Source organism: Agelaius phoeniceus, chromosome W (assembly GCF_051311805.1).
Source record: "Agelaius phoeniceus isolate bAgePho1 chromosome W, bAgePho1.hap1, whole genome shotgun sequence".
Taxonomy (NCBI): Eukaryota; Metazoa; Chordata; class Aves; order Passeriformes; family Icteridae; genus Agelaius; species Agelaius phoeniceus.
This window is the reverse complement of record NC_135301.1, coordinates 2,349,718-2,374,846: the sequence shown is the minus strand read 5'-3', so window position 1 is coordinate 2,374,846 and position 25,129 is coordinate 2,349,718. Positions and strand designations below refer to the sequence as shown.

General features: G+C 48.0%; 1 protein-coding gene across 1 annotated transcript; it reads right to left on the bottom strand.

The window, feature by feature from the left end:
- Positions 1-25: 25 nt before the first annotated feature.
- On the bottom strand, positions 26-22,345 carry LOC129132699 (phospholipid-transporting ATPase IC). The gene is made up of 30 exons (XM_054652104.2): positions 22,179-22,345; positions 21,723-21,893; positions 19,889-19,992; positions 13,681-13,873; positions 10,971-11,068; positions 10,558-10,671; positions 9,981-10,079; positions 9,823-9,884; positions 9,339-9,411; positions 9,161-9,231; positions 8,750-8,832; positions 8,433-8,591; positions 8,178-8,266; positions 7,713-7,903; positions 7,421-7,629; positions 6,956-6,999; positions 6,683-6,839; positions 5,920-6,108; positions 5,583-5,695; positions 5,188-5,352; positions 4,981-5,092; positions 4,701-4,776; positions 4,457-4,589; positions 3,946-4,231; positions 3,139-3,362; positions 2,637-2,720; positions 2,123-2,368; positions 1,832-1,970; positions 1,620-1,750; positions 26-1,110 (listed from the first exon to the last, which is right to left on the bottom strand). The coding sequence occupies exons 4-30, from the start codon at positions 13,859-13,861 to the stop codon at positions 886-888; spliced, it is 3,753 nt and encodes a 1,250-aa protein (XP_054508079.2). The 5' UTR covers positions 13,862-13,873; positions 19,889-19,992; positions 21,723-21,893; positions 22,179-22,345; the 3' UTR covers positions 26-885.
- Positions 22,346-25,129: the final 2,784 nt, after the last annotated feature.

The window sequence follows — 25,129 nt, the reverse complement described above, 5'->3', positions numbered from 1 at the left end:
AACCCCCGGAGCCATTGCAAGGAAGTGCACTATCGCGTATTTATTTGCATTACACTTTTGAAATGTACATTCCATTGAATGAGAGCTGTAGGTCATAATTGTTACTATAAAACCATTTCAATAATTAGCTTTTAGTTCGGGAGGGGGAAGTAGATAAAAGTGAAACATTCAAATACCTCAACTCCAGTAAAGAATGTGCAAATGTAAAGAGACTGATAAAACCGCTTTTTACACTGTAAGAACTGAGGCACCAGCAACTGAAATACGTTCCAATGAAAGTGAGTGATTTCTAGTTATCCATCACTGACTCTCCAGAACTGAAATGAATCGCTTGTGCCAGCTCCAGGGGCAGCTTCCAGAGCTGAGACCTATCCTGATTCCTAATCCAATGTGACACGGGCAGGAGTTTATCACCAAAGACATCCCAGCTCAGCTGTGACAGTTCCGATGGGAGCATCCAGGGCCCTCTCCAGGGCCGAGCACCCCACGTGCCATCATGTCTGAGCAGTTAATGAAATGCAGCACACAACGAAATCGCTTCCAATGACAAGGATGAAATGTAGATACAGTTTTATACCAGCATAGTATTCAAAAGTGAAAAGTCTGCAATTCCAGGCATCACTAAAAACAGACACTGCTGGGTTTCCATTCCCAGCACGTGTATCCTTCACTGTCATACAGAGCACTCACACAAGGATCGGTAGTTCCACGGAGAACTCTTGGCCTCTCTGTGCTCCCAGGAGTCCAAACCCAGAAACTTCTGCGATAAGACATAAAAATCTTCCCATCCTTATGCCAGGTGGTTGAACGAGACGCTGAGTTTGCCCGGAACAGTTCTGTGCAGTCGCTGTGACAAGCAGCCCCGGCCAGCAGGCGGGCAGCGCCTCAGCTGGTGTCGCGCGTGTCCCCGGAGCCCGGCCCGGCCAGCACGGCGTCCAGCGGGGCGCGCCGCTTGCGGATGCTGCGCCCCGAGGCGATCAGGTCGGCGTAGCCGCGCTGGTGCGAGAAGGCGTAGGCGGAGCGGCGGGCGGACACGCCGCGGCGGAACGCGCTCTGCCGCCGCTTCCACTGCTGCTCCTCCAGCAGGTACTTCCGACGGTTCCTCTGGATCTGCGCGCACGCAAACACACCGCGGGGCGTGCGTTAGGCAGCATCACCACAGCTGATGTGTTCTCATAGCTGTGTGCTGGCTCAAGGCAGAGCAGGTAGCCAAATCCATCCCCTACACTCTTGACGTGTAACCCTGGCACTCAGCCCAGCCTAAATTAAACCCAAACTAGGGCACTCAGCAGCCTCATGGGGTCTCGGGGGCACCACCAGATCTCAGCCAGGCACACGAGGAAACAGCCCCCACTGAGCTGCTGCCTCTGGCCAGCCCTGCAGCCACTCTGCTCACGGGACCCAAGCCAGGCTTGTGTCACTCTCTGAAGGGCACCATCACTCACTTGTCTCTAACATTATCACAAAATCCCAAAATGGCTTGGGATGGAAGGGACCTTAATGCCCATCTCGTCCTACCCCTTGCCATGGGCTCTTCCACGAGCCCACACCTTAGCACTGACACCAGCCCCTGTAAATAAACACCTGCCACATTCACCCAAATACCAGATTCCACTCACTTTATCGCTCTCCGAAGGCCAGATTGTCATGGATAGAAAGTGCTGTGCCACTACGGGCAGTAAGCAAATGGCAATGGTTAAAATCATGGTAAGCCAAAGGTATGGCTGCCGCAGAGCATTTGGAGCAGTTCCTGGGAATAAAAGAAGCAAAAGTTAACTTATGACAACGCTACATCAGACAGGACTGAGAACCACAAAGCACCAGGACTGACCTGTGAACTGAAAGCCAGAAGGGAAGAGAACATGGATTCCGGCACTGTGAAAGTCAAACGTGATCCCAAAGTAAATTGCAATACTCCCAAATACTGAAAAAGCATTAACAAAAGTCCAGTATGATGTATCCAGGCCAATCTAAAGGCAAACAAAAGTGCCAAATGAGTTTCTTAATTCCAAATAATGTCAATTACTTCTTACATGTTGTTACCTTTCTAGTAGAGAAATTTAGAACAGTGAGTAGAAAGCGTTCTCAGAACACCAGAACTCAGGGAACTAAGCTTACTTGCCTGAAAATTGACCACAAATATCAGAGAGGATGCTGCTGTGACAGCAAAGGACTGATAATCTGCAGGGGCTTCTCCGTCTTGTCCCATAGATATAAGGTAGGCTCCGTACGGGATGAAGAAGATGATCAGTGAAGTTACAGCTCCATGGAGCAAACTTATAAAGAACTTCTTGTAGTTGAAAAGTAAATCTCTCTGACCCAAAATATAAAGTCTGGGGAACCGAAGGCTCAGTTTGTCGCTCACATCCTTAATAAAGAGGAAAAAGAAAAAAGAAAGTTGTGAATTGGGGTTGTTCTCAACCTGAGGTTTGGAGAGTGAGAAGCTGAACTATACAGTGTCCCAAAGGGAATGGCAGATCCTTTCTCTTTCCAATAGCAGGGATTTGCACAGAGTAATGCAAAAGGAAGGCGTTCTTAAAAGCCACAAAACCAAACCTCGTTTCATGGACAACCAGTGGAATTTAGATCTGGTGACAGGTGCCTTTGGATTCATTGTTGTAGCAACATGGGGATACCTGGTCGAGCAAGCCGACGAGCAGGACCGGGAGGCTGGAATACAGCACGTTGTACAGTGTGATGAACCAGTCCTCGTAAGCTGTCTGCAACACAGGGGCAATTGCAGGTCTTGGTGATTTCATTTGATTACATCCTTCCCCTCCAGCTCCTGAGAAAACTCACATGTGCTTTACTACAGCTCTAAGTTCCCTTTCTTGGTGTTCACCCAAAGGCAGCAGCACCTTGGCTCAGGCTCTGCTGAAGCTCTTTAGTCTGTGTTAAGCTGCCCCATTCCTTCCAAATGTTCCTCCCTGTACAACAATGATCCTGACATCAGTGCTCTGGAATCATACCTAACTGCTTGTAACTTACTCGCTCAGTACTCATCATGTCCTCTTGCAGAAATCACTGGTGACAACTTCACCTTCCTGACACTTGCCAGGTTAAGCCTTTGCTGTTCCACACTGACAGAAGCACCTGCTTGTTAACCTGTTGTTATCCCACATGAGCACACCTTCCTACCTGGGCAGAGAAGCCATTGAAGAACGAGTACCAGATGTGGACCAGCGTGAAAGCGAAGTTTTTGTAGAAGAAGTATCTCAGGAACTTGCACATCCTGATGTAGGACCAGCGCCCGTGGACCAGCAGCAGCCGCTGGAGGTAGCGGAACTGTCCGAAGGAGTAGTCACTCGACATGACAGCCTGCATGCCCTCCTGGCCACTGATCCCAACTCCAATGTGGGCAGCTGGGTGAGGGACACAAACACCACACACTAGGTTGGACAGAGGGACAGGAACACCACCAGGGCCATTTCTACTGTCACCTGGACTGTCTGTCGGTGCTTGTTCTGTCAGAATGCACCTGGGAAATTTGACCAAAGGAGAACCAAGCGATGAGACAGTGAGTAAAGTGCTGAACAAACTGGGCAGGCAGTTTACAAACACCCTTGGGACAGAAACCCTATCCTAGACATTTTTTCCTCACTTGCATCTCTTGGGAAGCAGAGCAGGTACAATCTGGGATGGCTAATGCCACCAGGCAGGGGGCAACCAAGCTACTGCTTTGGTCTTTACGTTACAGTTCTGTAACACACAGCATGAGAACAGATTCCTGCTCAGGGAATGTCTACAGAAAAAAAAATAGATCAGGAAAAATCACTAACCATTTCCTAAAGTGCTTCCTCAGAAAGGGAAACAGGCACAGAAGCTAAAAGGCCCACGGCAGCAAAGCAGATGGAAGAGTCTTCTGACAGAGAGGGACAGTGGAGAGACCGCAGGAGCAGGCCAGAGGAGATCTGTCCTAGCGGGAGAGCTTGACAGCTGCCTTACTTTTGATCATGTTCACATCATTGGCCCCGTCCCCGATGGCCAGGGTGATGGCCTTCTTGTACTTCTTCACCAGCTCCACCACCATGGCCTTCTGCTTGGGTGTCACACGGCAGCAGATCACAGCCCGGCACTCGCAGGCCAGATCAACAAAGTTCTTCTGCTGCTGCTCCTTGTAGGCCTCTGCCCTTCTCCTTTTCTCAGCTTGTTTTTTCTTCTCTTCTGCTGTTCTGGGGAATTTCAGTTTAAGTTTCTTTTTCTTCTTCTTCTTCTCCAGCAGGATTTCATTCTGTGAAAAAAATAAAACATACTGTATTCTCTTCTGCACCATTCCCAGTCCTACCCCAGGCACTGCCTAACAACACACCTGAGGTCATGATGCTCCCAGCATCCATTTCTGGCATTTTAATGAACTGCTTGTGCAGACAAAGGAACAGAGTCCTCAGTGAGAGACACTGCAGGCTGGTGGTGCCCCAAAACGCCAAACACTTGGGAGAACAGCCTTTGTACATACCAGCCAGGAACCAGTGATGATCAGAGCCCGGTCTCTGCTGCCCTGGAAGAATGGCTCGTTCATTCTGAGAGAGGAATGTGGACTGGATCCAGCCCTGTTCCTCTGGTTTTCCAGCCTCGTTTGAAGGAGAGCACTGGAAAGAGAGGGGGAAACTGTACTGAAAAGTCAAGGATAAACTTTAAACTAGGTCAGTCCCAGACAGAAAATCCTGAAAAGTTACTAACTCCTCTGTGTTTTTACTTGCCTGGTATCTTCTCCATAGCAGATGGCTGTTTCCTCTGTTAGGAGTTCACAAGAAAATCCAATATTTTCAGCAGTTTCTACAAAAAAAAAATTAAGACAGGGAAGTATTTACTGAAAGTTCTGCCACAAGTAATTGTTAGGAGCAGCCAGAAGCACCTCAAGTGATCTTAAGTAATTTCTGATTTACATTTCAGTATGAGAATTCCCTTTCAATGCCACAGTGTAGATGAACAGGAAAACATCCTCCTGTTTTTAGCTGTTAGGCTGTAAGTAACCCCCACCTTTTTTGTCACCAGTAAGCACCCAGATTTTAATGTCTGCTTTGGAGAGCCTGGAGATAGTTTCTGGAACTCCATCCTGTAGTTTGTCTTCAATAGCTGTTGCACCAAGCAGCTGGAAGGCATTTGAAACACAGGTGGTTAGTAGCATTGAAACATGTTTCTCTTAATATAAGAATTGAAATGTACTAAAAATGTACAGCTCCTTACAATCAAGTTTTTTTCTATTTCCTCATACACTTTGTCCAGAGCTTCATCCCGGTGACTTGTAGCTAAACTGGCCTCCAGAAACTTTTTATTCCACACTTCAAATTCATCCTGGCTTATGTCTCTGTAGCACAGGCAGAGCGTCCTGAGAGTTTCATTTGCAAAGACCTGAAAAATAATTAAAACCACATATATCACAAAAGAAAACTCTTCATTTGCAATCCAAACACGAGGGCAAGAACATGGGCATTTCACAAGTTTGACAGACCAAGTCCAACTTTCAGAACCAATTGCAGGTTTCCATTTGTCCTAATAGCTTAGGAAAAGGAAATTAATAACACTACTGTCAGAAAGAAACAATTTTTGTTTTAAAAAGAGCATACAAAATACAAACATACATCAAGGGCCTCTTCTGTGGCTTCTCTCTTGACGTTCCTGGGGTGCAGCCGCTCGTAGATCACCGTATCAGCCCCTTTGCAATACAGCCTGATATTGCCACCGGACTCTCTTACTGCGGAGGGAAACAGCAGAGGTGGCACCCTTACATGGAGGAATCATTTCAGATTGGATTTTTCAGCCTACTGCCAAGTACCAAAGTGCAAGATGGTGTTTCTTCTCCAGTGAGCTCAAACGTGCCCCAGAAGTGGTAATTCTTGACCCCAGCTTCCTCTGCACATCCCTTTTCACCCCTAAACAAGTGACCTTCTCCACACAGGCTGGTGGCAGCCAGCTTACCAATGACAGACATCCTCTTCCTGTCGCTGTTGAAATCCAGGATGGCCAGGACGTCATAGGTCCTCTGGACGCCCATCTCACTGATGGTGATGGTGTTCTGCGTTCGGGACAGGAACACGTACCCGAAGTTGCGCGCGGCCGTCACCAGCGCCCCCTCGTCCGGGGAGGCTGCCTGGTAGTGGAGCTGACCTGCAGGATGCAGCCAGCACACAGCTGAGGGTGCAGCTGGACACTGCTGCAGCACCCACCAGCAGGGCACACCGAGAGCAGCGACCACAGTGCCCCAGTCTGTCACCGTACTGCCCAAACAGGAGCCGTCCTCAGCCTGCTTCCCTTCACTAAAGCAAAACTCCACGTTTTACACCTCAACATCCTAATTTCTCAGTCCAGTCATTTAAACATTTTCAAAAGAAGCTCCAAAACACAAACCCTTGGCCAGAGACACCAATACAGTGAGTGGAAACAACCCAAAAACATTAAGAACAAGAAAGGACAGGACACTGTTGGTTTCATGGAGATTTTACAAAGATGGGAGTAAAGCAATATTCATATTCCATGTTGTAATTGAATCTTCCAACCCATGAATTCATGAATTCAATAGCTGATCACCTCTACATTTAGTTTTGTTTAATTTAAAAGGGCAGCCTAACACTCCTTCCTTATGGTATCAGCATTAGTTGCAGATGTCTCCCTCATGGAACTGAATTTGAATTATTGTTTTCTGCTACACAAGGAAAACAAACTAAGCAAAAGCCACACTCACCATCAGAAGTGTCAGCCATGACTGTGTGACAAATAGCAAGCAGAAAAAAGAACTTCTGGATTTCTGGCTCCTTTCCAGCCTTTATTTGCTCTATCAGATAGTGATCATAGAATAAGAACTTTCCATCTGCGTACACATTCCAGCTGAAATCAACTTGCTGCTTAGACAAGAGGGGAAGAGAGGCTGAGTCACCAAGGCGCCGTTGCTTTGTGCCCACCCGCATCTCTCCATGCCGTGGATGGGACCAACAGGATGGACCCGGGCTGGACCTACCTCTGCGTGGCTCTGGAGCTGCCCTGCTGCGTCCCGGCAGTCCCCTGCAAGGCAAGCACCCGCACTCAGGGCACCAGGCACAGCAGAGCTTTTACAGCCCACCACAAAGCAAAACATATCCACCACATGTACTGCCACCGGAGGGAAAGGAAAAGGACAAACTGCTGCTCACACTACACGTTCCTTGTCTGTTTCTTGACTTTGTCCCCAGAGCATTTCTTGTGAAAGCAAATTTGTACAAAAAATTGTGCAAATTACCAATTTTCAGTTTTTCTGAAAGCTGAGATGTTCCCACTAAAGTTACTTAATTTCCACTTTGTAAGTGGGAAAACCCCAACAGCTCAACCCCATGCTTTACCCAGTGCCAGGTCTAAATTGTGGAACTTCAGCTGGAACTAAGAGAACTTGTATGTACCTGACCTCTAGCAGGTATTAACATTCCTCCTCCTCCTTTGCACAGCTTACCGTATCTTTGCCCATTTATGCAACACTTTTTAAAGGTCATGATGTTCTGAGTGAGGGTTCCAGTCTTGTCAGAGAAGATGTACTGGATCTGGCCCAGCTGCTCGTTCAGCGTGGTGGTCCTGGCCTTGGCAGGCGTGTCCTTCTCGGGGTAGTACATCTGCAGGTCCCAGTTGATGAAATAGCTTTGGCCAAAGCGAATCACTTCCACACTGAATCAAAGAGAAGGAAGGTTCTCACTCCCAGCTGCAGCTCCCGTTTCCACCCAAAGACAGCTCCTCAGGTACCGCCCTACCTCACGTAGAGGGAGATGGGCACCATGGTGTTGAGGACAATGATGTATCCCCAGAAGGTGAGGAAGCCCCGGTAGGCAGGGCTGGAGTCCTGAGCATCGTACAGGTACCAGGAGGAGTTGCCAATCTGCTGCTCCCAGTAGGTGTGACCGATGGCCAGCCCAGCTGACAGCAGGATAAGGACCACGATGATCTGCAGGGCACAGAGAGGCCTCTCACACTTCAGGAACATCTGCTCCACTTAAATCCCAAATCCCCATGTTCCTAACAGAATGTGACAGCTTTTTGTGAGGAGAAATGGAGGAAACATTTCCCACAAAGGCACATTTCAGATTGCCTCCTGGTCCATCCCAGCTCAGCAGGCCAGAAAAAAGTCAAAATATATTTATTACATACACACAGGAAGAAGCTGCCTAACTTCACATTCACTATGCACTTAAAATCCTAATTTAAAAAAAAAGGCTTACAGTATAAACCATGTAGTTCATAAGGGAGTCAATTTTTGTCCTTTTAAATCTTGTCTTTCCACTATTTTTCATTATTTTTGTGTCAGCACCTAAAAATAAAGAGTGAAAAATTAAAAAAAGGGAAAGATAGGAGAAGCAAACACATGTCAGTATTACAGTTTTACCGAACTGGGACATGAAATACAGTTGGTATCTATAGGATGAAGATTCTTTTTCACTCTGCAGGTGTGCTTTTAGTGGGGAAATATTACACACCTGCAAATATGACCATTCCATGGCAGAAGTCCGTGTTCCTGATCTTACAGCCACGCAACAAAATCTTATCAGCATCCAGGGGATAAATTGAGTTTCTCCAGGATAATGTTCCTGTAAACTTATCCAGTCGGTTATTGGGTTCTTCACATTCAACCAGACCTAGAAAATGTGGAGAGAATGTGTTTAATGTACAAGTTAAATCCAAATGCATTGACTTGTACCCACCACCAATATCAAAGTAGCTTTGCTTTACTTTTATTAATTTGCAAACGATTTGGGCTAGGTTCTAACAGTATTAGGTGTAGAACTGTACCAACCATCAAAGTCTGCCAGGGCACTTTCTTCCTGAAGGTGTCTGTGTGTCACCTCTAGGGCCATTTTGAATTTTAAGTTAGTCTCACTAAGAAGAAAAAATAAAAAGGTGATTGTATTAAAACCGTGGATAGAGGAGAGAAGTTTAAACACAATTAAATTAAGGTACCACCACTTCTCTGGGCAACCTATACTAAAGTAAAAAATAAATTCATGTCCTTCCCCCTTTCTTCCTATGTCACATTCTCCAACACTTTTGATGTGCCTGTAGCACTCCAGTGGACAAGTTTTAATGATTCTGCAGCTGGATACAGTTCCCCAGGTGTGGCTAAACAAGTAGACTCTAACATACACAATCCTTGCTCTTTTCCTACTAGCCCAAATTAACTCCAAGACATCCTTAAGTAGAACCTTACCCATCCAGTTCAGCTGTCTCCACATAGCACAGACTGTTTGGTTCTGAGCTGGACAGCAGCAAAATATCAGCCTAGGAAACAAATAAATACACATCAAACAAAGCCAGGTAAAAATTCCTACAGAGCTCTCTTGAAACATCAAACAAACGTATCTGAAGCAGGAACAAAAGGAACTTACAGGAACAAAAGTATTTTTCTTCAGACGAACGACATCACCAACTTTAACATCTTTCCATTTAGTGGCTTTGAACCTAATACCAAAGATAGTTTAATAATTATTCCTTTTAATCTAGAACACGATGCACTCTATAAAGCTTACAGTACTAAACTTTCCTTAGGAAAAAAATGACCTTTTGGTGTGCTGTGGGTTTGCCTCTCAGAAACTGCAATTTTACAGCTCAGAAGCCAACCTACCTCTTCTCTTCCCACTTCACCTAGTTATGAATTCCTGTCCTGCTCTCCAAAGAAGTTGCTCTTAGCACAGATTTAGTCCTGGAGAATTAACTTTAAATGACTCCTTTAAGCAATTCTTTTCCAGTTTCAGTTAGGTTTTCAGACAGAGAACAGAGCTGAGCCTTTCTCATCATCTACAGCTTCAGATCTGTGGCAAAGCTTAGCAACAGGGACACGATCATCCCTTACAGAGCTCGGAGGGCACAAACCTTCCATCCTTGATGACATCACATGTCCTGTTATTGACCTCGTTGTCCATCCTGTGACGAGCCTGAAACCGGAGCAAACAATGCCCTGTGTCACAACAGGAGACATGAGCTGCACCGGGAGGGTTTTGCTTTTTCTATTTACAGAACAGGGTTCTTACAATGTCATCCACCAGGTCTTTGACTGCAGTTATTCCCAGCACCAAGAGCAAGGGCACCAGAGTTGTGTACCATGACAGGGTACTTATTTGAGGAATCGACTGCAAAAGACCAATAAAATCAGGTCAGTACGGGATCATCAATCAAATTGAAATCAGAGATATGTCACAGTGACCTGGCTAGAGAAAAAAAACAACACATCAGAGAGAATTTTAAGTCAGGTTGTGAAAATGAACCAAAGAAGAGTTTGCCTGTTACATTACTTGGGAATCAGCTTCCCTTTAATAATTGTACTGGCTCGTATAGTCTGGTGGTGCTTCTGATTTATGGGATGAACTCAAAAAACATCTTTTCTCATGAAATTCATGAGCTCTGCAATGACTTCATTCAAATCCTGTGCAGCTAGCTCATCCCAGAAGCCTGCCATAGCTCATCCAGATTTGCTGCAGGTTTCTGTTATGATGGGTTTGGTCTCTGCAGCAGTGCCCCTCAATTCCCTGACAGGACAGCACTGAACTGTGTCATAAATATTATTGAGCTCAGATTCCCTTCACAGTGAGTACTCTCCATCTTGCTTACCTGCAATATGAGAAGAACAAGGAAATAGAAGTTGGCTGCTCTCTTGAACTGCTCAAACAGATTCAGAGGTAGAAAAGTGATGGGGTTGTACTTGTACGTCTTAATTGCATTTCCCTGTGGGAGAAACCCAAATATCATCAGTCACACAGCAGAGCTTCTCTTTCCAACACAAATGTACAGCGCACAGGTTTAAGTTCCTAATTCTCTATCTCACCTTAAATACGTCTCTTGATAGACGCTTGACTTTCCATTCTAAAACCCCAACCCAGTTATTCTTCCCCCCCTCTGCTGGAAACACTGAGGAATTGTGAACGGTGGCTTTTACCCCACTCGTCAGCCATTCCAAAGACCTTACTGGGATTAAGGAAGAATTCATCCGACAATTAGCACCTCATTGGGATAAGACAATTTACCGCATATTTGCTTTTCTTGAAGCACAGGAAGATTGTTCTCTTGAAGCCCGGCTGATCATAGAAACGCTGGTCGTTTGCTTTAACTTGCCAGCTGCAGTCTGGAAGGGACAAAAAGAGTTGAAAAGTGTTACAAACACGAGGGAACAAATCTGCCACTTTCAGGTTTTCTCTCAAATCCATGTTTTAAAGGTACTTTCGACTGAAGCAAAGTCAAACACCTGCTTTATAATACATCTCCTTAAAGAAACCTTTTCAAGGCATTTCCAGGCTGTTTGTCTTTATTAGCAATTCCAGTACATTCAGAGGAAGGGAGAAGCTTGCTTAACATTTGAGAGTTCCGTGGGACACCTGCACAGTAACATTTATTCATGCTAAATTCCCTTCTCTCCCCTCTTCTGGTTTGCCTCTGTGAGACCCGTGAAGCGCTAAGCACTCCAACCCAGGTATGTGTCTTGCTGGAAATGAAGAGTTCAGTTCACCTTTTGAAGGCAATTCATTGATTTAACCACACTGTGCCATGCTCTTCATTCACACTCATTAGAAAATACACATCCAAAGCGCTCATTTTATTTCTTCAGCCACCAGATTTCGTTCGATTGTGAGAAAACTCAGGAACAGGAATTGCATCCATCACAATTTTCTGTGCCCGCTCTTTCACGGGCTTTCCTTCCCAGGCCCTTCAGCTCCTGTTTGCAGCACGGACACCCGGGCTCTGCCCATCCCGGGAGCTCCTTCCCCAGGTTTGGAAGCCGGCTCCCGCAGCTCTGCCTGCCTGGGAAGGATGACGCAGGCCGGGTTTGGAAATGCAGCTCTCCTGACTCACGGGCCAAGCATCTCCCTTCTCCTGCAGCCCACAGGGATGGTCCCTAGTGCTGCTCTTCCTGGTTCCATGAGATCCTCTGCACCACGGACCGGGTGAAACTGCCGGCGGCAGAGGCGTGGGCACGGCTGTGACTAACACTTCAAACCCAAATCCAACTGCAAAGGTGGTTTTGTTTTTTCCACCCACCACAGAGCAAATTCCACACTGACATATCTGGACTTTTCCTGGGACTACATAACTTTCATTTCCAGCACCTTCTGGTTACAAGCCCAGAAGATAATAGAGAAATATTTATCTTGAGGAAGCATGTTTTGAGTTAATATTACATGCATTAATTTAGAAAGTTACTAAGTTTGTCAAAATGACAGGGCATAAAGAAAAACAAAGTCTACACAAACATTTCTTTAACACATTCCAAAAACATTGCAGTGTTGATAAAACTGATAGAAAACTGACAAATTAGGTCAGAGGTAAAACCTGCAGGAAGGAAGTTCCTCAAAATTACTTTGAAGTGTGATACTAACACCTAATATTTGGCAAGCTGCTTTGGTAATTCATCAACTTTAAAGGATGTCATCATAAAAAAATCTTAACCTAAACATGTGACGGGTGCTTGTAAAATGACAGCACACAACAGGTGGTTATGAAATGAGAGCTGATCAACTGTTCCCACACAAACAGGAAAAAATCTGTATAAATTACAGAGGCTTTGGTTAATTGAAAATACTCTCATTGCAGCATGAGAAAAGGGAATTTAGGGGAGCTACAGATGTTTCCTGGGTAGATGTTCAGAGCAGGGATGCCAGAAAGGCTCCTCCCACTGAGGTTCTTATGCTGGCAGCAGCCACAGGCTGTACCTGCCGGTTCCTTGGAACTCCTCCTACTCACCTTTTACCTTTTAGGAAACACATGAGGCTATAAAATGAGCAGTGAGGGGGAAATCTGCTCTGCACAAGCAGAAATTCAGGGAAAACACTGAGCACAGCTAAATGTTTATGCTGGAGCCCATTTCCAGAGGGCTGGGAAACCAAGTACCTGAAGGTCTGTCTGAAAGGTTCCCAGAGCACAGGCCATGTACATCCAGCCTTAATTGACAGGAGGTCACCATGCAGCTCATTATCTTTGCGCAAGGAGCAGTGGCAGAGAACTGGGCTGCAGCTTGGAATGAAGCTGAGTCTCATTCTGACATTTGTTAAACTGAACTGCCACCAATTTACTCCTCCAGAGTCAGATAAGCCATTCGAAACCTTGCCTGACACATAAACACAGAAGTCCAATCGGTCCCTGAGGCTCAGCCTCTGCATCCAGCATCGAGCACTGTCCAAAGCAGGGCCATGGTGCTGTTACCTTTTGTGCCAGGCTCTCAGGCCATGGTGCTGGTACCTTTTTTGCCAGGCTCTCAGGCCATGGTGCTGGTACCTTTTGTGCCAGGCTCTCAGGCCGTGGTGCTGGTACCTTTTGTGCCAGGCTCTCGGGCCGTGGTGCCGTTACCTTTTGTGCCAGGCTCTCAGGCCATGGTGCTGTTACCTTTTTTGCCAGGCTCTCAGGCCGTGGTCCTGTTACCTTTTTTGCCAGGCTCTCAGGCCGTGGTGCTGTTACCTTTTTTGCCAGGCTCTCAGGCCGTGGTGCTGTTACCTTTTTTGCCAGGCTCTCAGGCCGTGGTGCTGTTACCTTTTTTGCCAGGCTCTCAGGCCGTGGTCCTGTTACCTTTTTTGCCAGGCTCTCAGGCCGTGGTGCTGTTACCTTTTTTGCCAGGCTCTCAGGCCGTGGTGCTGTTACCTTTTGTGCCAGGCTCTCAGGCCATGGTGCTGTTACCTTTTGTGCCAGGCTCTCAGGCCGTGGTCCTGTTACCTTTTGTGCCAGGCTCTCAGGCCGTGGTGCTGTTACCTTTTTTGCCAGGCTCTCTGCTCTCCTCCAGGTCCCTGCTGGTTTGGTTGGGTCCCAGTTCAGCCCTAGGCTGCCGACTGTCCAGCTCGTCCTCCGTTTCGTCATCGCTGTACGGCACCACCTCATCGTTGGGCTGGGAATCCTCCTCGAAGGTGGTCTCTGAATCCCTTTCTGAGATCATGCTGCTAGCACCCTGCCAGCATGGGGGACAAGTTAGGGACAAGAGTTCACCTAGCAAGTGCTGGAAAACACATCTCCAGTTTTACTCTGCTGGTGCTGCTCACCAAACCCCGCATGTGAAACCCCAGAACAGTGCAGGGCACAGGCTGGGTTTTCCAGCTCTGAGCAGGATGAGGGGGCAGCTCTTGTCGCAGGCAGCCCTTCATTACTGTTCTTCATTACACATTGCTATGTGTAATTACACTCTGCAGCCCAGGAACACTGTGTGCTCCCAACACAGGGTGTAGGAACTGGGGAGCACACAAACACGTCTCCCAGGGGCCATTACATCATCCCCTGAGGAGCCACAGGAGCTGGAGCCCTGCTCGGCCACAGTGGGACATGGAACTGGGCACGGAGTGCAGTCACACAGCTGATCCTCCATGCCTGCCTGCCCAGCCTCACCCATGCCAGCCTCACTTCCTCTCTCTTCCCATGGCTGAACATAAGAGTTTGCCACTGCAAGATCCCACATCTCGCTGTCCAGACACCCAAGGACACCAGGGGAGGCATTTTGGCTCAGGCCTGAGCTGTATCAGAGGAGGATGAGCTGAGCTGTGGCCGTGCCCATGTGCCCTTAAGCTGTGCCTCGAGTGGACATCTCCAGCCATCGCTAGCTGTGATCCTAATCCTGAGCCACACATCAGTTCCCAGCTTGCCCCTGACCTGCCTCACCACCATGGCACTGCCTTTGCTAACAAACTCAGCAACCAGCAGGGCTGGCACCAAACCTGCTGACATCCCTTCAGCTTCTGGTTTTGCACAGCTGAATCGTCTCCCTCCCCAATATGTGCTATAAGAGTGAGATAAATATTCCATGAGCACAGACTGTGCTACTCGAGTGGCAGGCTGCTGGCAGGGAGCCCAAGGCAGGCCATGCTCCCGAGCCACAGCGCTGCAGGGCCCACCCAGCACAGACTGACAGCCCACAAAATACAACAAATCCACCAGGCTGAGTGCACAGGAACCCACACAACTTCTCCCAAAACCCACTCAAGCTGCTGGAGGCTTCTCCCTGATGGAATTATCCAGCTGGTCACTAACACAGGTGTAGAACCTGAGACTTCTGTGACAGATCCCGTTTTCCTAAATAGCCTTGGAGTTAGGAAATGCACTTAAAGCTCCAATTCAGGCCCATGAATACCTCACTGTGATATTCTCCTCTTTTCTGTGCTTTAATTCTTTCCGTCCTGCTAACACCTCTTGTGGGAACTGCTGGGGGGAACAAGTTCCTCCCACACACAGTCCCTAGAACACAAAATGCCACCAGATCTTTGACTGGCTCTCACTCTACAACAACTGAAACAAGCTCATATCGCTGGCACACAGCTGTTAGTCTATTAAATTTTACTGATTAACTGCTTAATGATTAATGAAGTAATTAGTCATGCGAAAGGGTAGATGAGATGTCAAAAACTGCTGCTTTTGTTCTCCATTGCAGATGTGTGCCTGCATGGCAATTCCTTCAATGCCACCAGCAGCAGCCTGCGATGCTCACCGAACAGAGCCCGCCAAGTGACCTGGGGTAAGGTTAAATTAATTGTAGTCACTTTCCCTCCTCAGAGAACTAAACTGCCCTGGAAAACCTCGTTAGGAGAGGAGATCTCATTAAGTGTTACCCTGCAGGCAGCACAAGTGCTCTGTGCTGCGGGCACACCATTAGCATGCTGCAGGAGGCAATGGAATTGTGCCCGAGGCTGGCCGGGAGCCTGCAGAAAAGCTCCCACAGCTGGGGGAGAGATGAGAGCTGCTGTGGGACCCGGGGCAAAGCAGCTCTCCCCTGACAGGCCAACAAATTGCTTTAGAGTTAAGTTTCTCGACACCTGGTCAGGAAGAAAAGGGCTGGCTGGGAGGGCAGAGCCGTGTCAGAAGTTCAGAGGAAGGTGGCGAGGGATCACAATGTGAAAGGGGAGATGAGAGGAAGCATGGAGCAGCAGAGATGCCAACTAACCCCAAGAGAGCAGATCAGAGAGGGGAGCACACACCCAGCAGAGCCTGGATGCAGGAAGCACCCAGCAGAAACTCAAGGGGAACAAACATGGCAAGAAGAGAGGGGGCACTACTGCTTCTGGTCACTATTCTGAGGACTGTGGAAACAGTTCATGGAGGGCCTGAGGTGGAACAACAAGGTTGTTAAATACAGTTTGATCAAATACTTAGAGAACACTTTAAAAAGCAGGTTCTTGGCTGCACAGCCCTCATTTTCTAGTTCCTGACTTGACAACAGGGGCTTTCACACTGTTTCAGACCAGTTTCAGATCAGAAAACCTTACATTAACCACTTCAGTCCAGAGGAAGCATCAGCTCACGCTGCCTGGGTGGGTGGGGAGCAACGCCCAGCTCCCAGTTCTGCCTTCCAGCCTGGAAAATCCTGCTGATCCAACAGCAGGATGGATAGATACATGGGGAGATAAAGGAGATCAAAACAGTATTAAGCACAGCTTTAAGTATACCTGATCCACTTTATTTACTAAAAGGGTAAATTCCACAGTGCTTCAGTAACTCAGGTTTTGTGTCTACTTCTGCCTCAGGGCAGGAACCAGATAATTGGGAATAAATTAAACCTTGTAAAAACTCCACTTACTGCATTTGTTTCAAGGCAGTAAACAACAACCCAAAGCAGTCTTATTCTAAATTCTTCTCTGGAGAGTCACTGCACATGACACTGCTGCAAGAACCTGGGGTGACTTCTTGCAAATTGGGTCATCACTCAAAGTGCCCTGAAAGTTCAGGAATCCATCTAGGACAAGGGACATGGATAGTAAAAGGATTAAAATGCCACTAGAGCTGTTATTTTGTGTTTATTATGGATATAAAGACCTACAAGGCTCACCATGACACACCTGCTGACCACCGCAGCCTGTGCACAGCCCACACCCTGCATGTTCCTGTCCTTGGCACCACATTCTGCACTACCTCACACACTGGGGCAGTGCCAAGCTCAACAGCTGCTCAAACCTGGCCACGCACTGTTCCTCCAGAACACAACAAGAGCAGTATTTTGAGCAAGAATCATAAAGCAAACTCAAATAGTACAAAAAGTAACTCAAATGAACTGCTTCAGCTCTCTGGAGTTTAAATAGGACAAAGCTACAGCAAGATGTTTCACTGATTTAACTTGGCATTTAAAAAAGCATTTAAATGCAAAGCCTGATCCTCAGACAGGTAAGATTTATTTCCTTACTAGCTGTTACTGGAGCATCCAGCATTGCAAAACAAAACCTGCTTACTGGAGGGCTGAACACAAACTCCCAGACTGCAGCAGAAAGCCATGTCTGACATCAGCCTCTGGGGTGGGGCTCCCACAAGGATCTGCAGGCAGTGTATGATCACTCCAATTACATTTTCCCTAAGAGACAGCAGTAATTACTCTGCCATCCTCAGCTGTCCCACACTGCTCAGCTCGCCAGTAACAGAGAATTGGAGCCAAAATGGGAACATGGACAAAGAGAGCCTGGTGGGGAACAGCACCTGAGAGGGCACTCAGGGCGGCCACCCTGGAGAGCACCAAAGGAGAAATCAGAGCCCACAGAGTACCTGCATGGCTCCACCAGAGCAGACACCTGTACTCAAGGGGCTCGAGGCCATACCCCAGCTCATACCCTGAGAGGTTTCAGACTCATCTTTCATCCATGGGCACAGGACTAAGGATGGCTGTAACAGCACTTGAGACCTGAAATCTGGAATTGCAAAGACAGCTCAGCATCCACTCTCAGGCCATGATCCACCCTCAGCCCAATAACGGCCCAACTGGTACCGTTAATGCTCCTGGAGTTATTTTTAACACCCCCAAAGCATGGCCAGAAGCCAAGGCTTCAAACAGCAGGATATTGCATTTCTGCTCTCCCCTCAGGAATCCCAGCCTAAGGCTTTGGCAGAGTATGGGCCTTCGTTAAAAATGTGTTCAGCAACTCATCTTCCTGGAACCAGAGCTGCTACAGGGAAACCAGCAAATCATAAACTGGAATTGCTTCCAATAGATGAGATGGATCACTGATTACTCACAGCAGATGTGAAATGTGACTGGTAACAAGTGCTTGGACGGGCTGATAGACAGGTCTTCTGAACAGCTAAAACCTTCCAGGTAATCTTTATGACATTTTGAGAGGAAAAGAAAACAGCAGCTAGAATAGCATGAATCAGCACAAATGGGCCAAGGAAATAACCTTCACTCCAAGCAGTACTAAGCTTCAGGTAGATTGCCATGCAAATTACATGCTTAAAGCTGATAAATTTATAGATCTATTTCACACACAACAGCTCCAGTTACTTCCTTGAATGACTGCTTTACAGTAATTGAACACACAAAAATTATATCTCAAAGGGAATGATTTCCCTTAGTCATCTGTTCTCAAACACACTGGCTGTCCTATGCACCCTAAGAAAGGAAAGCCCAGCTGCTGGGATGCCCCAGAGAAAGGTGAGCTCAGGAGTTCAGGGAGGTACTTTGAGCCAGCTGAGGCTGAAGAGTGTAGGGCAATGAAACCCAACCGCTGACCCTACACACCTCCCCTGCTCCGTGACCCTGGGAACAGCTCCCACTGGAACCTGCCAACACAAGGTGACTCAGAATCACCCCAAAAGGTTAAAGCCTGAGGGATTCCAGTATGGCTGCAGATAAAGTGCTCGTGGGAAGTGATGCACGCTCACAGCTCAGGAGAGCACAACGTGTCATAGCCCACACAACAGAAGCACCAAGGACTCGGCTCTTCCTGCAAGGTGAGAGGTCCTTGGGGATCCTGTTCTGCCAGTGCCAGGTCCCAGAGGAGGCAGCCTGGCTGCACCATCGAGTGCTGCTGTGCACCCAGCCCCTCATTTTACACACACCATTTCTAAATACAAAGTGTACCTATTTGATTCACAATAGTACCTTAACACAGGCACCTGCTACTGCTCGGGAGGCTGGACAAACTCTGAGCATTAAGGACTAATTCCAGTTCCAAGAGACTTTTAAATTGCTATTGTATGCAGCCAACCTTGCAACGCTTTGCAAGGAACCAAGCCTGTCCCTCCTGCAATGCCCTAATAACCCTGATTACCTGCACCATCAGGAGGCAAACACCACAGTGAAACTGTAACACTGGCACCACCAAGCTCTGAAAATCTAACTTCAAAAAGCTGCTCGTGCCAACCAGGCTGCATGCAGGGAGGTGTCAGTTCCTCTCCTGAACACACTGCAGCCCTGTTCAAGCAAGCTGAGACACCAAGACCCTGAAACCCCCTAGAGGGAGGAGAGAGGGTTCAGTTCTGTGCTGCTGACAAATGTTCAAGTCCCATCTTGGGGAAAAAAATCAAAATAGAAAGCAGAGGCTATTGTGTACTCCCTGGTGTAGCTACTTATTAAAACTTGTATGAAAATAAGTATGAAGACCTTTCCAATATAACTCATTTATCCTGATGAGCCAACAGGATTGGACACAGGGAAGAGATTAACTAGACACCAAGAATTTAACAGAAAATCGCTCCAAGAAAGAGACCCACAGCTGCCTGAGGTTACACAAAAAGGGCTGAAGATGGGCCATTGCAGAAACCAAATCATTTCCCCATTATCTGCCCTAGGATTTCTCATTAACAGATCTGCAGAGTTCTGTCATTTAAAGTCCAAGGCAAGGCAAGCTATCTTTGCAGAAGATAAGAGGCTTGGGCAACCTTTGCTCAAGCTGCCCTCTCTGAAGGGGTTTCAGCCTGCCTTTTAGAGGGTGTTACCTTGGTCTCGAGGTTCATGTTATACAACAGCACATGAGGTTAATAGAGGAAAAAATAATTATTGTCTGCACACCTAAACTGCACTGTTTGGAGTCAAAGATTTTTGGAACTTCATAGAGAGATTTTTCCTAGCAATCAAAAATTCCGTCACCATCAAAACCAGCAGGTATTTCTAACGGGACTAAATAAAGGTTACTTCCTGCTACCAAGATTGGAGATGCCATTAACACACCTCTTCTGGCAGCATCTGCAATAGACACTGAAGCCATTTCCCTAAACTGACCTTTATCCAATGGAGTGTGTGACTGAAGCCCAGACTGCATCACAGATGCTGACACCGGCCACTCACAGAGGATCCCCTGTGTTCATCTTCAAATCAGGCTCCATCTGCAATGAAACAACGTAGAAAATGGTTTATTGGCCGATTCCATCTTGTGTGCACACAATAACAAAAAACTATTCTGTAGAAAAATCGTGACATTTATTTGCCTTGCAAAATTTCTTAGGCTTTGTGTGGAACCGTTTGTCCTATGACCCTAAGGTGTCTGGGCTCTGTGATAAACCTGAGGCTTGAGGTTGGTAGAGACCGTTCAAAGATATTAACACCAACACCCTGTTTGTAAAGTCATTAGTACATCTTTCCTATCACCAGCGATTGTCAAATTGTCAAATGAAAATCACATTTCAAGTTTCTATCGGAACACATGGGGAAAACCCAGCAGACGTTGCAGGGGGATTGTGTAAGCTTGCCAAAAAGCAGCAGCGCTGTTACAGAGCTGGGCACCTGCCGAGGAGGGCTCGGAGAATCCGGAATGAGAGTGTGCCCTTCACCTTCACCGCGACAAGCACAGAAACAGAGAGGTTAAGTGATTTGCCCAAGGCCATTGGGTAAGTCACTGGCAGAGCCAGGGTTGGGTTTCAGAAGCTCCTGGCCAGCGTCCTGCATTCAATTACAGCTGCACAAAGCAGCTCATTTAAAAGAGGCCCGACAAAGCACACGGCCAGGAAGAACATCAAAACCCCTCGGATCTGAAACAACAACAACCAGCCCCCTTTCCACATTTGAGAGCAGGCAGCACTTCAAGCTCTCGGCCCTCAAACAACAGCCACACCATCAAGAGAGCAGAGAAATAAATTCCAGCTCATTTTAAAATAATTTTAGTGCAAGTGCCTTTTGGAATTCACCATCCCAAACTTCAAAGCAAAGGTCCAGAACATTCACATGCTGTCTTTATGTCAGAATTAAGTGAGAATAGTTTAGAAATTACTGAAAATAATCTCTATGATAGCTACAAATTGACACAGAGACAGAGGCCTGGGACAGGTACAAAAGCAACCAGACTCTAAGGTGACCATCAGTGCAGAAGCTGACAAGGAAAACTTCAAAAATGGCCAGAAACTACTTGTCTTCTAAACCAGGCTTTGAGGGCAAAGACAAATCAAAACCCACGACCAAACAGAAACCTGAGCAACCTGATCCAGTACAGACACGTACAGGGAGTTAATCCAGGGACTCACTCACTCCAGCAGCAGGCACCCAGGTGGGGATTGCTCAAGGGCCAGACTGCCACCCCAAACCCCAGCGGCGCCGCTCTCCAGAGCCAAACCCCCTCAGCCCGGAGACCAAACCCCCAGCCCGGCTGCGACTCATCACCAGCACGCTCCCTGCCAGAGCTCCCGTGCTGTTCGGCCTCTTGGGTTTCAAAGCGCTCCTGCTGACACCCGAGCCAGCGGGGAAATGCTCCATAACCTGCTCCATCCCGGCTCCGAGCAGGGGATGCTCTTTGAGCTAGAGGCACCAAGCACCAGCTAACAGGACCAAGGCACCGGATTTGTTTTGTTTTGTTTTCCAAGCAAGTCACTGACCTCACAAGTCACTTGCCCGGTATTTTCTATTGCAGAACTACTGCTCCTTAATGCAGAAACCTATTGCTGCTCTGATGACTGTATAAACACTGACTAATGAGTAATCACCTCGCAGCCCTGAAGGCTGTTCTCATTGTCTGCAGGTATGGGGGGGAAAGCCGGGACTAGGGCAACCAGCCCAGCGCCACGAGCTGGAGTGAGTGCCCGGGGGGCTCGGGGAGATCGGAGACAGCCGAGCTGCCTTAGCTCACCTTCCAGCAAACTCCTGCGCTTTCTCTACACTTCACACCGGAGAGACTGCGCTAAGTTCGACCATCACCGGCCGCACATCCCGCGGGTGGGAGCGAGGGGGACGCTGATTCCCGCGGGGTTGAACCCTCCAAAACAACGCGTCGGGGTCCTCGCTCCGAGCAGGGGATGTTCTGGGAAGGAAAGAGAAAAGAAGGGAAGCCGTTCCGGGTGCGCCCGGGCTCAGCTCCGGCCCCACCTGTGCGGCGGGGCGGGGCGGGCCGGGACAGAGCCCGCCCCGACCCCCGGCCCGCAGCGAACGCGGCACCTGCGGAGGTGGCGCTGGACGGCCCTGGGGTGATGGATGCACCGCAGCACGGGGCCACCGCTCCGCGGCTGCGACCGGCACCGGGCACCGGCCCCGCAGCCCCGAGCCCCGCGGCCCCGCTCCGGCAGCTGGGCAGGAGCCCCGGCCTCACCTGCCCCGCGGGTTCCCGCTCGCTCCGAGCGCCTCCTGAGCCCCGCGCCCGCCCCGGCTCCCCGGGAGCCGCCGCCAGACCGGCCCGACGGGTTGGCCCGGTTCTGCGGGCGGGGTGTAGGGGAGCAGGGAGGGGCCGCGGGCCCGGCCCCCTGCCCGGCCCGGCGCTGCGGGGCCACTCCCACCGCCGCCTTCCCGCCGAGGTGCTGCTCCAGCCCTGCCCTGGTGATAGCCGGGACCTCCCTCCTGGCGTCGTTCTAAATGACAGGGCTGCTTCATCCCTCCTTATTCACCGGGTGTACAGCACTAGAGAGCTTTGGAAGGGCTACAGGATTTTAACCTTTTGGCCTTTTAAAAGCTCCGAATGGACTCCTAGTTCCCAAATCCTTCTGAGGAAGGACTGGGGGAGTTGGGCGATGCTCAGGAGTGATATTCTTAACCGATGGTTTTGCTCATTAATAAGTAGATAAATTAATTACAGATAAAGGGGTCATATTAAAGGATTGCAGTAGTGCTGTTCTGCCATATGCACATTTGTTCACAAATAATGCAATTTAGGGCAAGTGGAATGCAGATATGGTTACAGATGTGATTAAGTATAAAAAACTGGAAAATTCTGTCCCTTAAAGTGATGATGGGCTGCTGCTCCGTACTAAAGGTGATCTTTGTTTTGGACTGGCAGGTATTGCAGAGATCACTTGGTTTCTTTTTCAGCAGCAACAATACTCAATTTTCCTGTGCCAGAAAAGTCTTGTTCAAACAGATTTGGTTTTCCTAGACCAAAAATGTGATGCTGAGTTCCAGAGCTGTGTCTTTCAACACTTTTCTGTTTTTCTGCCTGCCTCAAATTCCTCACACCAAACAAAACCAAAGTTAAAACCAGGAACATTTTGGCTGAACAAAGCAGCAGAGGTTACTTGTGCTTTTGACAGTTCCTGCTCTGGGCAGGACATTAATTCCTGTCCAGGGCTGAACATTTGGCTTCCACTTCAGCATTCACAAGGCTGCTGCATGCAAAGCCAGGTCTGTGGGACACACTGTCAGGAAGGAGATTACTGCAGATAAAAGGGCCCCTTAACAGTGACTAATGGCCCGGCCCAAATATTAGTTTTACACTCAGTACAGATCCGTGTCTGAGGGAAACAGCAGCTGTTCCCCACACCGGGGCCATGAGGAGGAGCATCCATTGCTCAGACCCTGCTCAGATCTTGCTCTTGGTCACTTCCAGCAGGTATTTCCAGTTCTGCCTCGGCACTTTTCTCCTCCATCCTCTCCTTTAGTCCTCACTCTCATCTTTCACTCGTGCCCCTTCACCCCAAAATAGCAACATGCCCTAGTAAAAAATACCTTCCTTTCTGTCCCACTGCTGCTTCTCTCCTTCCCAGCCTCTATTCCTGTTTGTCTTGTTTTGTCAGGGTTTGGGACACAACTGTGTAGAAAGGGTTACACATATCAGTAATTCTGTATTTAATCAGCTCTGAACACACCTATTTATTCACATTCTTATTTGAGTCATTTCCTAATATGCAGAAACCAGGGGATAACACAGATTGTCTTTCTAAGCAATCCTCTCCCTGTTCATCTTTCCATTTTTTTCTCTATCAATTAATCCAAATGGGGGGAAAGAATTTAATTCTCTATACCTTTCAGCTAATCTGGAATCAAAAGTAATTTAGATGGTAATTTTGAAAAGTATTAATTTGAGGAAAGGGCAGATGCTCCAGCTTGTATAGTTTGTAGGCAGAAAATAAATGGTGGCAATTCTGCATGCTGAAAGAATTGTGCCTTTCTTTATTAAAATGTGGAGGGTTTCTTCTTTTCCCTTTTTTCCTCCCCATTCAAATTAAAAACTTTCAGACAAAGTTGATAGATTAGGGATCTCTTCCTAGGCTAAAGCCCTGTTTCAGTGTCAAGAAGGCTGAGCCCAGATCTTTTGGAAGTTTCAGTTTCCTAACATCAATATCTAAGAGAGAGGGAACCAACAGATCAATAGCAGCCACAGCTCCAGAGATAACCCTTGGCAGAGGGATCCCTGTGCCCTAGTGCCTCCTCACACAGCAGTGTGAGAATATTTCAGATGGAATATGGTCCCTGGATCAGTTAAAGGGGGTGCATGTTGTGCCAGAACCTTTAAAGTTTTTCTAAGGACAGGAACATTAGCAGGCCACTCACGTGTTTGGGTGCAGGTTTCTCCAGGGAGCTTTTCTCTGCCCAGGTACTTTCCTGCCTCACGTTTGGCACTTGCTGGAGAGAGCTGAGCTTTAAATCAGGCTCCATTCCAAGTGAATTGTTAATTACCGCAGTTGGGGCTAGTGCAGCCCAGCAGAGAATTCCACAAAGACAGAGCAGCGGCTGCACTTGGAGTGTGCCTCGTTATTCCCTGGGTGAGGGATCCTCTCGTGCTTACAGACATACAGAAATCCTAACACAAATTTCATGGCAAGGACATGCAGGTGTGGAGATTTTTCCTACTCCAGCTATTCAAAAAATGTTTCCTGTGCATTCCCCTTTCTGCTGTGATCCGCCAAGTCCATGGGTTTTACACAAGCCTATGTTTCTGTAAAACCTCTGCTCCAAGCACGGCAGGGATGTTTCCCATGTGCAGAATAGCTCTTTTCCCAAGCTGTGAAATCAGGGGCTGACACAGGACGGGGCCCTTGGCTCCATCTGGATCCAAATCTGTTTTCCTGAGGAGCTCCAGTGTTACTCCTTGCTTCTGCCAACAGATGGGGAACCACACCGCTGAATTGCGGCCGTGAGCTCTGCGGGACAGCACGGACCGAGCTGCTGCTTCCAGCCTCCGCCTTCCTGACGGAGCACGCTTGGCGCTGAAACAACGCTCGGAAAGCGTTAGATCTACATGCTGTCACTCAGGATTAGGCTGGAAACAGCAGGGAATGCAGTTCCTGGGATCTGGGAAATGACAAATGCTGCCGGCATGGTAGAATCATC